The sequence below is a fragment of the Montipora foliosa genome, chromosome 6 (assembly GCF_036669935.1).
Source record: "Montipora foliosa isolate CH-2021 chromosome 6, ASM3666993v2, whole genome shotgun sequence".
Taxonomy (NCBI): Eukaryota; Metazoa; Cnidaria; class Anthozoa; order Scleractinia; family Acroporidae; genus Montipora; species Montipora foliosa.
Genome location: NC_090874.1, coordinates 19,193,243 through 19,205,742, shown reverse-complemented (window position 1 = coordinate 19,205,742; position 12,500 = coordinate 19,193,243). Strand labels below are relative to the sequence as shown.

The following is a 12,500-nucleotide window of genomic DNA, read 5'->3' as shown; positions in this document are numbered from 1 at the left end:
GGAAGGCTTCAAGCACCGAATTCCCCAACGTCAACATTGTTTACTGCCTCCATAACATCTGCTTCCCTAATTCTCCGGTTAAACATGAAACGCGTTAGTGATGCATTGGTGTATTTGTCAATTTAAACACCGGCAAATTATTTCTTAACTGTCAGGCTGCCGAGATGCAACTTGTTTTGCCTGGCATACAATTTTCTCAAAAGCAACGGTGAACTGGCTCTTTTCTGATTTTAAAGCAAACCATTTTTAAGTTTTATACTTATGGAACTCGATAACTGAGGAACTGGGAAATTTAGAATGCCCAATTGTAGCTGTGTAAAAATTTATTCCGGGCTAATTAATTTCCCAGCATGTCACAGGGAGGCACATTCAATATTAATGACAGACTTATCAATTTCCTAGCTGCTATCATGATATCCTGATATCATGAAATTGAACCTAACAGCAATTATTTTACCTCAACGTTTGAGCGTGGGCCTGTATACCGGGAAGGCTTCAAGCACCGAATTCCCCAACGTCAACATTGTTTACTGCCTCCATAACATCTGCTTCCCTAATTCTCCGGTTAAACATGAAACGCGTTAGTGATGCATTGGTGTATTTGTTAATTTAAACACAGGCAAATTATTTCTTAACTTTCAGGCTGCCGAGATATAACTTGTTTTGCCTGACATACACTTTTCTCAACAGCAACGGTGAATTGGTTCTTTTCTGATTTTAAAGCAATCCATTTTTACTCGTGGATATATCCACGAGTTTTGGTGAGGTTCTTTATGCAAATGTGTCACTCCTGCGTAACCGGAAGTTCGATCTAATAAGCCAATCGGGATGGATAATCACAACACAGCTTAGAAAGCTGTGACTTCCTGTTCGCGAGGTTGTGCGCCGCCATTGCTGTATGTCGCTTTTATCATAGTTAGTAGAGGGTTGAGCACCTTCCGCTGCATTTAGAATCAAGAAACGGAAGAATTAAAGAAATGGCTTTCTTTGAAGGTGAAGCAAAATATTCTGAACAAGTACAGATTGGTGCAATTAATTGTGCATCGCCTTTCACTGACTAACGCGAAGACTTTAATACATGTAAGAATGGAATCGACAGACACATGGTGAGAAGACAGTGCCTGTTCATCCCCTAAGCTCACGGGGGATAAATAAATTCCATTTTGGCCAAAAATGATGTGAGTGTCAGTAATAATTTCTACAAAGCAGTGGCAAAAAAGAGTTTATATGAGAGAATGTATCAAGCGGAAGAGACAAAATCACTTGAAGAATTCAGGGAAAAGAAAAACAATGCAAAACGCCAAAACAGATCTGAAAATATTGAAGCAGCAAGGGAATAGGAAAAGAAAAGCAATCCAGAACATATCAGAGACCTAAACAGAAAAGCATAAAACCATTTAAGGAAAGCTATGCAGAGCTCAAGGCTAAACCAAACTGAAATTTGTCAAGGTCAAGATTCTAGTAGACATTCCATGTCAAAAGTGATTCAGTCTTTTTCGTGATAAGATAACACATGGCCCTGAATATATATGCACTTGCTGTGATCAGTTATGGTTCAGATCATCTGTATCTAAGGGTAACAGTATCAAATATAGTGATAAATATTCGCAAGGTTTGTTGGAAGAATGTATAACTGGCACAAAAAGTGCAACGAACTTTGAACACATGGCACTGCTCTTTACTGAGGATGTGTTAAAGAGTAATCTTATGCCTATTGGAGAAATGGTATACTTACTTCACAGGGTTGAATTCCAGCAAAGGGGATTACCTCACATACATGCATTATTTTGGGTATCTAGTTGCATATGAGAGCCCACCATGCTGTTACACAATTATCCATGGCAACTATCAATGCTAATGCATAAAGAAAACTTCAGCCTGGCAATTTTAAACAATCGCGGTAAACTTTCATATCCACGAGTAACGACAGTGGCACTTTGATTAAGTTTTAATTACACCTTCGAACATCTGCTTCCCTAATTCAGGGGCACCCAACGAAAATATAGGTCAAAACCACTTAAACATAGCATTGTTAAATGTATTTTTGTATTTAAATGGTAGATATAGGCATATTTTTATCCCCTGAAAATTGTTTATCTGTTCGGATTTCCTAGCTGAAAGTCTAGTGATTCGAAAATTATAGGTATCAAAAGTTACCTTTTCGAAAATTTCAGCCAGAGAAAAGGCTCCCGAAAATTCTAGGTGACCATTTTAGAGTAAAAATCCTTTAAAAATGGGGGAATTATACCTTTTTGTAGATGTTCGAAAATCCTAGGACAGGCAGGCAAGCAAGAAATTTTACAACAAATGTTCCGAAAATTCTAGATCTCAAATCGTCTCCGAAAATTGACGTTGGGTGCCCCTGCTAATTCTCCGGTTAAACATGAAACGTTAGTGATATATTGGTGTATTTGTTAATTTAAACACAGGCAAATTATTTCTTAACTTTCAGGCTGCCGAGACGTAACTTGTTTTGCCTGGCATACACTTTTCTCAACAGCAATGGTGAATTCAGTGAATTGGTTCTTTTCTCATTTCAAAGCAAACCAATTTCAAGTTTTATACTTATGGAACTCGATCACTGAGGAATAAAACTCAACAGCTATTACACCTTCGAATATCTGCTTCCCTAATTCTCCGGTTAAACATGAAACGTTAGTGATGTATTGGTATATTTGTCAATTTAAACACAGGCAAATTATTTCTTAACTTTCAGGCTGCCGAGACGTAACTTGTTTTGCCTGGCATACACTTTTCTCAACAGCAATGGTGAATTCAGTGAATTGGTTCTTTTCTGATTTCAAAGCAAACCAATTTCAAGTTTTATACTTATGGAACTCGATAACTGAGGAATAAAACTCAACAGCTATTACACCTTCGAACATCTGCTTCCCTAATTCTCCGGTTAAACATGAAACGATAGTGATGTATTGGTATATTTGTCAATTTAAACACAGGCAAATTATTCTTAACTGTCAGGCTGCCGAGATGCAACTTGTTTTGCCTGGCATACACTTTTCTCAAAAGCAACGGTGAACTGGTTCTTTTCTGATTTTAAAGCAAACCATTTTTAAGTTTAATACTTATGGAACTCGATAACTGAGGAACTGGGAAATTTAGAATGCCCAATTGTAGCTGTGTAAAAATTGATTCCGGGCTAATTGATTTCCCAGCATGTCACAGGGAGGCACATTCAATATTAATCACAGACTTATCAATTTCCTAGCTGCTATCATGATATCCTGATACCTAACAGCAATTATTTTACCTCAACGTTTGAGCGTGAGCCTGTATACCGGGAAGGCTTCAAGCACCGAATTCCCCAACGTCAACATTGTTTACTGCCTCCATAACTCGTTTGAAAACATGAATACAGAAATCCATGACATTCAGACGAAGACTGCTCAATTAATCCCCCCACAGAGGCCAACCAAAGTTATTCCGTAAGCTTCGTCCACGTTTTTACCAGAATTTCGGACGGCGTGTCTAATCTACAGGTCGCAGGTCACAGGTTGCAGGTCATTGTTTCACCAATACAGAAAGTATCTTAAACATTCTTAAAAGCTAACCTTAGGCCTAATTAGGCCTAAACAAAAGTTTTTAGGCCTAAGGGTAGCTTTTAAGAATGTTTAGGATACTTTCTGTATTGGTGAAACAATGACTGCAACCTGTGACCTGCGACCTGCGATCTGCAGATTAGACCCGCCGAATTTCGGAACGTGATCACCATTTTCCCGCAAAAAATTACCGACTTGAAGGCGAAAAATCTCTCTTCGAAAGAGCTGAAAAAACTTTCCTTCGACAAATTGGCTAACATTTTACCTTGGATGCCAGAGGTCTTCTCGCTCACCAGCGGCGAGCAGCGTCTAAGTAGTGCTGGTCGGCGAGAGACGACGGCGACCTGTACCATTTTTCCCCGGGTGAGAGAATTAATCCATAAATCCTATAGAACAAAAAATGGTTCCGTGTCCCAGCACTAACCGCCACTGTCGATACGCGCAAACGAACTGAAATAGATTTGTGTTCCCCACAAAATTCATCTCGCGCCTAAATATGGTCATTCAATAAAAAATTAACTACTTTTTTCTGCTTAACGTAAGTTTACAGTACAATCTGATCGATCCTGAATGCTTTAACACTTTTCTGAATACGAAACACCTTTTGTGTTATGTTTTTAGCCTTTGTTGATGGATATCTACACCGTCAGGAGACGTCCAGCCGAGAATTCCTGAGTCGGCTTAAGCTCCTCATGGCACCAAGCAATAGCACTGACCCCGAAATACAATGTGAATATCACCACGATACACGCACAGAACAAGTTTTCAAGTTAACTGCCTACTTCATCATCCTGTTTGGCTCTCTAATAGGCAATGTGCTGGTCATACTCGTTGTTGTCTTCAACAGACACATGCGAACTGTCACAAACTATCTGATCGTGAACATGGCCGTTGCCGACCTTTTGCTGACAGCTTTTACCATGCCAGTCACAATCAAAGAAATAGCGACTCGCAGCAACGACTGGTCTGCCACTTCGTGCAAGATCATCCCTTTCGTACAACCACTGTCTGTAGCAGGCTCAATTTTGACCTTGACAGCTATCTCTATTGACCGTTTCCTAGCTATCATGTTCCCTCTCAAGCGGTACGTGACATTTTCCGTAGCATGTATCATGATTGCAGTGGTGTGGATAGTTGGAATCGCCGTCAACTCTCCGATCCCTTACGCCATGAAAGTATTTTTCGACGAACAAGCCCAAAAAAGTTATTGCTTGGAGGTATGGACTCCGGTCTTCACAGAAAATGCGGCCAGGGACTTCACAATCGTTCTTTTCGCAGCTTTTTATGTTTTTCCCCTTTTAACTATGTCCGTCTTGTACAGTTTCGTTATTCACAATCTTTGGGTCAGAAAAGTTCCTGGAGTTCAAACGCAAGCAAATCAACTTCGCGCTGACAGGTCCAAGAAGAAGGTTCTGAAGATGCTACTCGCAGTTGTGGTGGTTTTTGCACTGTGCTGGCTGCCAGTTTTCATCGCGCAGTTTATCAGATTCTTTGGCCAAGAAACGTTTCCATGTGGTGTCCCGGCCACTTTCTCTTTTGTGAGCTACTTTCTTGGCCATGCAAATAGCGCCATCAATCCGGCCATGTATGCTGTATTTAACAGTCGCTTTCGCAAAGCCTTCAGAGACTTGTTGCTTTGTCGTTGTCGTCGGAACAATGAACAACACCGCTCTTAGGCCTGTGGCACCTCGCGCCTGTTTGATCATTTGTAAGGTTTTAATTAAGAAATAAATTTCCTTCAAAGGTACTGGTTTCATAAAACATTTTCACGGGAAACTCATCATGGGATTTCGTATCATAATCTGTCTTTTCAAGAAATCGGGGATAAATATGTTTTATTCTTATTCAGCTTTTTAGAGAACTTAAGAAAGACGAAAGTTATAGCTTTTTTTATTACGTTTTAAATACTCCATTTCACTGTTACACCTGTTGGAAATGTCCCTCAATAAATAAGGATTTTCAATCATTTATCATAAACGACAGCAGGGTCGAAGCAGGGCTTTTGCTTCTATGGCAAACGGTAAATATCAGGCTGAAATAAATCAAGGAAACTTATTTGATTCGGCTCATTTTATGCCTGAAACCTTCAAATATCAATCAAGTTATCAAAATTAGAATAAGAGAATTTCATGTTTTTTTTGTCAAACAGCAACCTGCCGTCTTCCGTTTGCAGCTGCACGTGAAGAGTGATGATAAAACTGGGCCAGAATTTTATAATCAAACTCTGTATTATTTTACAAGTGTCACAAAGTCGTCTTGTTTATGCTTATGTTACCGTGTGAACCTTGTCAACCTGGCCATATAGTAACCACAAAGTTTAAACAAAGGCAACCATAGTGCGAGATACTTTCATATTTTTTCTTAAACTCTTCTAATCTCGATAGGAGCAGTAGGGCAAGTAGACCAATTTTCAAGAGAATTCATCGCAATTTTTCCTGTCTCGAGCGCACGCAAAGTGACTAATTTGCGACCGTCTAAATTAGTAAGACGATAACCAATTTTAGTATATACTAAAACAGTGGATAGCGTTGAACGCCCGCGCTGATTGGCTAAATCGGAGGTGATTATCCAAGTATCATTCACCTCATTATTCACCTCCGAGTAGCAGGCGCGCGAGATTTAAAATTCTCCACTGTATTTTACAAAACTAAATTTTTTTTTGGTTCGCTTTTTTTTCAACCTGTGTGGTATGTACTAAAACAATTAATCACCGGGGTGTCCGTGAAAGTCCACCACTATTAACCTCCACTTCGGTGAATAATTGTTCATTAGTATAAAAAAACAGGTGATTATACAAAATCGAGCGCTCTCATTGGCTCGCTATCTCGGATTATCAGCCGATAATCACCTCGACGGACAAAATGGCTGCCAGTAGTCGTTTTGCCACTGTAAGTGAAGATGATTTCGCGTTGAAATGTTCTTTTTTTTCTCTTTTTTGAAATAATCACCTGTGTATTTATACTAAAACAATTGTTCGCCTCAGGCTCAGTGATTATAGGTGAATATTCACCTCGACTTCGTCTCGGTGAATATTCACCGATAATCACTTCGCCTTCGGCGAATAATTGTTAATTATTTTTCAACACATTGTGACAATGTCCAAATATGGTCATAGCGCGCGCAATATTCGTCGTGCGTACTCAACGGATATTCTGCGATATACGAAATTTTGTGTGTCGCAGAGAAAAATGGTAGTTTTTTCAGCTTTTTTTCCCCAAAAAAGCAGAAAATTGTGCTTTGTCATCAATGTGTTGAATAATAAACCATTATCCTGCTCAATCTTGCGGAATATCGCCTGATTTTACCCAACTCGGCCAACGGCCTCGTCGGCTAAGTATCAGGCGATATATCGCGCGATTTCGCAGGATAATGGTTAACTACTCACCTCCGAGCAATTCGCACGGAATTTGCACTCGAAAATGTTGTAATCTTTGCAGGAATAAATGAGTTAAAATCATATTTTTGTACTGTATTATCTCACTATTTTAATATATACTAAAATAACTATTCACCTCAGTGTCGGTGGCTAGTGGTAGATATTTAACTCGCCGCTTCACGGCTCGGTAAATATCCACCACTAGCCACCTCCACCTCGGTGAATAGCTGTTAACTATCAGAACAACCACTAAAGTATTGAATATGTCACAGTAAGAAACGCTTGCTAGATATATATATTCGATTGATGATAACTAATTTTCTATGGCTTAGTGCGTCAAGGCCACATGTCATAATTCAGCTGCCAAATTATTTGCGAGAACTCAGTGACATTTTGTAATCTACCATCCATTTATCGAACAAATAAAAAAGCCTTGATCGTGCTTTGTTCTGTCATATGTGACACCATTAAGTTTCGAGAAGTTTCGGAGGCACGCTAACCCGAGCCACTCAGCACGCTTAACTTGTGAGATTGTTCCAAGAAAACTATAAAAACACAAGTCAACCTGGGTTCTGTACGGTGGCCCGTAAGGGACATGGCATTACGTGATCAGTTTCCCTGCTTCCAATTTTCAAACTCGGAATTTTGAGTTTCTGAAACTGGAAATTTTGAGTTCACAAACTCGACATTTTTGCGTTTTCCAACTCAAAATTTGAGTTTGCAAACTCGAAATTTTGAGTTTACAAACCGGTCAGTGTAAAATACAAACTGCAGACAAGGGGTAAAATGAAGATGGAGGTTATGATGTAACTGTTGAAAAAGCCCAAACCCTTAAGATCTAGTGCCAACCTTCGGCCTAATTAAGCACAAAAAACACATAATTTTTTAACCTGTGGTTTTCTGAAGTAAGAAATCTGAAAAAGAATAGAGCTTTTTACCTTTATATTTTCAGATTGGAGAGAAAAAAATCGTACACAGAAACGGAAAAATTATCCAGTTATCGGACTAAAGTGACCAACAACACTTACTTCTGACTTGGTTTATTTCAAATCGTTTCTTGCATATTCTTACTACCTGTCCATTAACAGTAACGATGCGCACACAGCAGCGTTTATTTTTCCACTTGTGTGTGGCAAATATCCCTATAATGCCGCAAAACGTTTATATTCAGAAGTGCACATGTACCTCAAACATAGGTAAATATCCTTCAAAAGGACAAAAAAATGGTTTCGACTAGAAATTGTGGAAAATTCCAAAGATGCTTTACAAAAGGGGTAATAAAGATTGCCCGTAACAATGAGACTAATTCAAAAATTCTATACCGAAAGGGTCCATTGAGATTTCCATGTACCGTGTAACGTTGACACTAATTTAAACAGTTTTAATCAAAAGGGTCCATGGAAGTTTCCATGTAACTAATATGTTGAGTGCAACTGAGGTATACAATCTTTACAAGTACCCTGTAAAAATTCTTTACCAAAAGAATCAATGTACATGCAACGGTTGTACAAAAACTAGACTTCTGGTGTTAATGGAAATATCAGTACCTTGTAACTGTGAGACTAATTAAATTAATTAAATTAAATGTAGAAAATTGTGCTTTGTCATCAATGTGTTGAATAATTAACAATTATTCCATAAGCGCGCGTTGGATATGAGATGGTAAATAGCCAACGAGGCGCGTAGCGCCGAGTTGGCTATAACCAGTCGCATATCCAACAAGCGCGAATGGAATAATTGTTTTATTAAATTCCTTCAACTCCAAAAATTTGAAAGTACGAAATACGAGCGGAAAAAGCGAGCAAATCCGAGCGAAATCGAAAAAAACTTGATGAGAACTGATCCGATGTTTTGTAATACCTTGTTGTCAGACAGACGCAGGCTCATCACAAAAACATTTCTTGCCTTTTCGCGTACTTCTAAACGTCGGAATTGATCCAAACTTTCCACAAAAAAAGTTTTTTTTTCTCCTTTTTGGCTTTATTCAAAGAGAAATTTGGCATTCCGACGAAAACATTTTTAATTTAGCAACGCTTAACGCAATTTTTTACCATATAAGGTCAAACCAAGGTATATGAGCTGATAACCGAGATTGAGTGAACCAATCAGAGCACGCGAAATGCATTATCCGAGGTTGAGAATTTAATAATAAAACAATTATCCTGCTCAATCTTGCGGAATATCGCCTGATTTTAGCCAACTCTGCCTACGGCCTCGTCGGCTAAGAATCTGGCGATATTCCGCGCGATTTCACAGGATAATTTGTTAAATATATCTCATTCTACCTAGTAAAACCCCAGGATGACAAGTCTAGCCTCACATATAATTTATTCCATCTTTAAGTTTTTACACCGAGGATGACGACACTTTTGAGAGAACAACTCCCAACATCTCTTTGCTCCGTAGTTGCCGAAACGCAAGGCACCAAAGGTGGATCTGTTGCAAAGCTCTGCCAAGACTACCAACTCTAACCACGCTGGAAGATGTTGAGTCAATCTGAACTTCAGACTACCCTGCTAGGGAGGCTTTTTTTTATCTTGCCCCTTCATTCGGCCTAAGACCTCGGATGACAATCGCCCTTTAAAGTGCTACTATGATCAAAAAATTCACTTCCCTTTTTCCTTTAGATTTTGAAAACGTGTTTGCTTGACACCTGACTGGCAAAATTTTGAGCTTCGAATTATATCCAAAGATCTCCAAAGGCTGTTTGCCTTGAGTGCAAGTTTTGGTTTTCACGGTCCGCCATTACTCACCTTCAAGATTGACCGATTGGACCTCAGAGGGTTGGATCGCGGTAAGATGACGTCAAAGACTCACTAGCTTAATAAACTGCGTGTAAACGCAGCCTATTATACATGCAAAACACGAGTTTAAAAGTCTGCAAGCTCGAAACTCCCGTGCTGCATATTTAATTTAGGAACGTGCAGACGCATTGCATTTTTAAACTAGTGAGTCTTTGACGTCATCTTATCCTAGATCCAGCTCTCTCAAGATTTTTAAAGTTAGTAATAGCGGACCATTAAATAGGAAAATTCCAGTCAAAATAAACAGGTGTCTTTCTTAAAAGAAGGCTTAAAACTTCGGTCACTTAGTGTTCATTTAACATAGTTTTGAAATACAAAGAAAAAGTAGAATTTATTTTTGATCGTAGTAGCACTTTAAAGGCACTATGTTTGGCTAGCCATTCATAACAGACCTTCTTTGGTCTTCTAATCGAGCAAATGGAGCTTACGAAAAGACGACTAGGCCAACTACAAGGGCACCATTCAAAATAAAACCTCGTATACATGCATCGTTAAGTTGAGGGTGTATTGACGCCCTTGCGAAAGGTTTTAGTCATTTCACGCCGTTGTTCAACTAAGAGCGGCAAAGAAATAAGCCCACCAGCGAAAAAACGCACGCGTGAAGCGCGCAGAACTCTTGTTTTTGCTGACTATCAGGTTTGGTTGCCGTTGAAAGTGCTTAACCTCCCCACGCCCTCTTCACTCTACAATTACCCAGGTATTTTTTGATGCACAACTTCGCCTTCTGTCCACACGTATTTGGCGAATCCGAAAGTTATTAAGTCCACCCTCCAGACTGAACATTTTTGAATACGCAATTTGAAATTGTGTGGACGGTCAAATCCCGATATTAGGGAGCTTAAGAGGGCGCGTTTTTGAGAGGCGGACGGCAACCGGAAGTGAGCTGTTTTCCCTTTTAACTTGTCTTCACACAACCACATTTATATCGCTAAGTATCTTTTCTCTATTAGATACCCTAAGTGTAAAGAGCTGGGAGAGACCGCTATCCTGGGTTGCGAAATATTCACTTCCGGTTGCCGTCCGTGTATCAAAAACGCGCGTGCTTAAGGTCCCTATTGTTTAATTCACTGACGTAAAAAAAATCGGATACAGTCTTTGCCGCGGGCCTCAGAACGAAACGTTTTCGCTTCTGTTCTTCATGGACTTGTTTCAAGTCTCAAACTTAGCTATGTTCACTCATTTCTTCAATTACGTACAACGGCGGCTAGACATTCTGAGGGCCTTTTTCGATGTCTGACGCCGGATCATTCGCACACCATAAAAACTCACAAAAGCGGGAGACGGCCAGGTCTTCGAATTTTCGGAGTCCGAACAACACAAACTACGTAGTTCTTGGTGGCTGGAGACAATTTTGTAAGCCAAACGGTGATTGAAGAAGAATGGCGAGAAATTTTTCGCATGAGCCAAGGTTCCCTACACAAATTAGCTGACCAACTTAGGCCATATATCAAAGGTAATACAAAAACAGTTGTTTCTGTTCCGATTGTGAGATATTGGTAATAATAGGAGGGAAAGGCATTGCACGAAGCGAAAAAAGACGAATTTGCCTCAACTCGGAGACCAAATTGGCGCATAGTCAGTTGACAATATTCCCAGAGTAGTCCTTGATAATACAAACACGGACAAATTCGATTTCAATATATACGTTACGCGTGGACGTGAAAATTCTTGAATCGGCAGAGAAAAAGCTGCGTATTGAAAAATATCTGGATACATGTGCACGAGGCCATAATTTCAAACGAAAAAAATCAAACAATCGGGCAATCACAAAGGGTCATTTTATGAAACGCTGTCTCACTTATTTCATCAGCGCCTCATGCACTCACCTTTTTCATAATGACGGAGGACAAGTGGTGTATAAATAAAGGTAAATACGATAATGAGGAACCCACTCAACCGGCTTGATTCGCGAAATTTGAGCCACAAAGTCATGTAGAGATGAATATAGTTTTTGACCGGCAACGATAACAGCTGCGAGTCAAGAAAGGTCCTATTCCATTCACTTATTTCTTTTTCTACAGACTGTCATCCGGTGTTGTGGGAAATGAGCTCGTGTTCGCTCACCTGTCGAAAAAGCGCCTGCATGGTCTTAGAGTTCTACGTGAATGTTTGGTATATGAGACATTTTTAGGGATAAACTCACCCTGCTAGCAGAGCCTTTCTTTAGCTTGCTCGATTTTGGCGTTCTCGAGAAAGGCTCTGCATGAATCGAGTAAGATCTTTATTGAATATGCGCTGCATGTTGCCAGGACACAGTCTCGAACCCAAGCCTAATATGCCAGATTTCGCCGCCATCTTGGTTTTTCATGGTACAGCGGGCTCAATTATAACCATCGGTTTTGTCACTAAACGGATGCTCGCACTGGAAAAACCGGTTTGACGAGAGAAAACAAGTCCAGAAGTTCGGGCTCCGGCGGCTTCAAAGAGTTGACGGGATTCGGGCAGAGCCTCCTTTTCTCCTCCTCAGTAAAGAAAAAGTCAAAAGGAGGCTCTGCTCGCAGGGTGGGATAAACTATGCATCCCTTAAAGTTTCGAATTTCTACTAATAGCTCTAAAAAGTTCCTGCGGCTTGAAGGCTGACCTCCGCTTCAACTCTTGGGCGAAGGAAAAATGAAGATAACGATCATTGTACTTTGCTGCTTGAATTTGCTTGATAGAAGCCACGTGGTTCTCTGCCTGGTGAAACGGATTTCCAGAGGGTTTAGGTGGAGAGAATATAGAAAGATTACCCTGTGACCTATAGCTTGGATTTTGTGGGTTTGT

At 39.9% G+C, this 12,500-nt stretch overlaps 2 protein-coding genes across 3 annotated transcripts in view; one reads left to right on the top strand and one right to left on the bottom strand.

Moving 5' to 3' along the window:
• LOC138008800 (QRFP-like peptide receptor) overlaps positions 1-7,350 on the top strand; it is a 9,457-nt gene extending 2,107 nt beyond the window's left edge. For both annotated transcript variants that reach the window (XM_068856100.1, XM_068856099.1), the window contains exon 2: positions 4,179-7,350. In XM_068856100.1, coding sequence (XP_068712201.1) covers positions 4,250-5,233 — 984 coding nt within the window. In that variant the 5' untranslated portion in view covers positions 4,179-4,249 and the 3' untranslated portion in view covers positions 5,234-7,350. The remainder of the gene's footprint in view (positions 1-4,178) is intronic.
• A 612-nt stretch (positions 7,351-7,962) lies between these two features.
• The window catches only part of LOC138006904 (insulin-degrading enzyme-like), a 56,290-nt gene continuing 51,752 nt past the window's right edge, over positions 7,963-12,500 (bottom strand). The window contains exon 32 of the mRNA XM_068853532.1: positions 7,963-12,500. This exon is cut by the window's right edge and continues 73 nt beyond it. Coding sequence (XP_068709633.1) covers positions 12,475-12,500 — 26 coding nt within the window. The 3' untranslated portion in view covers positions 7,963-12,474.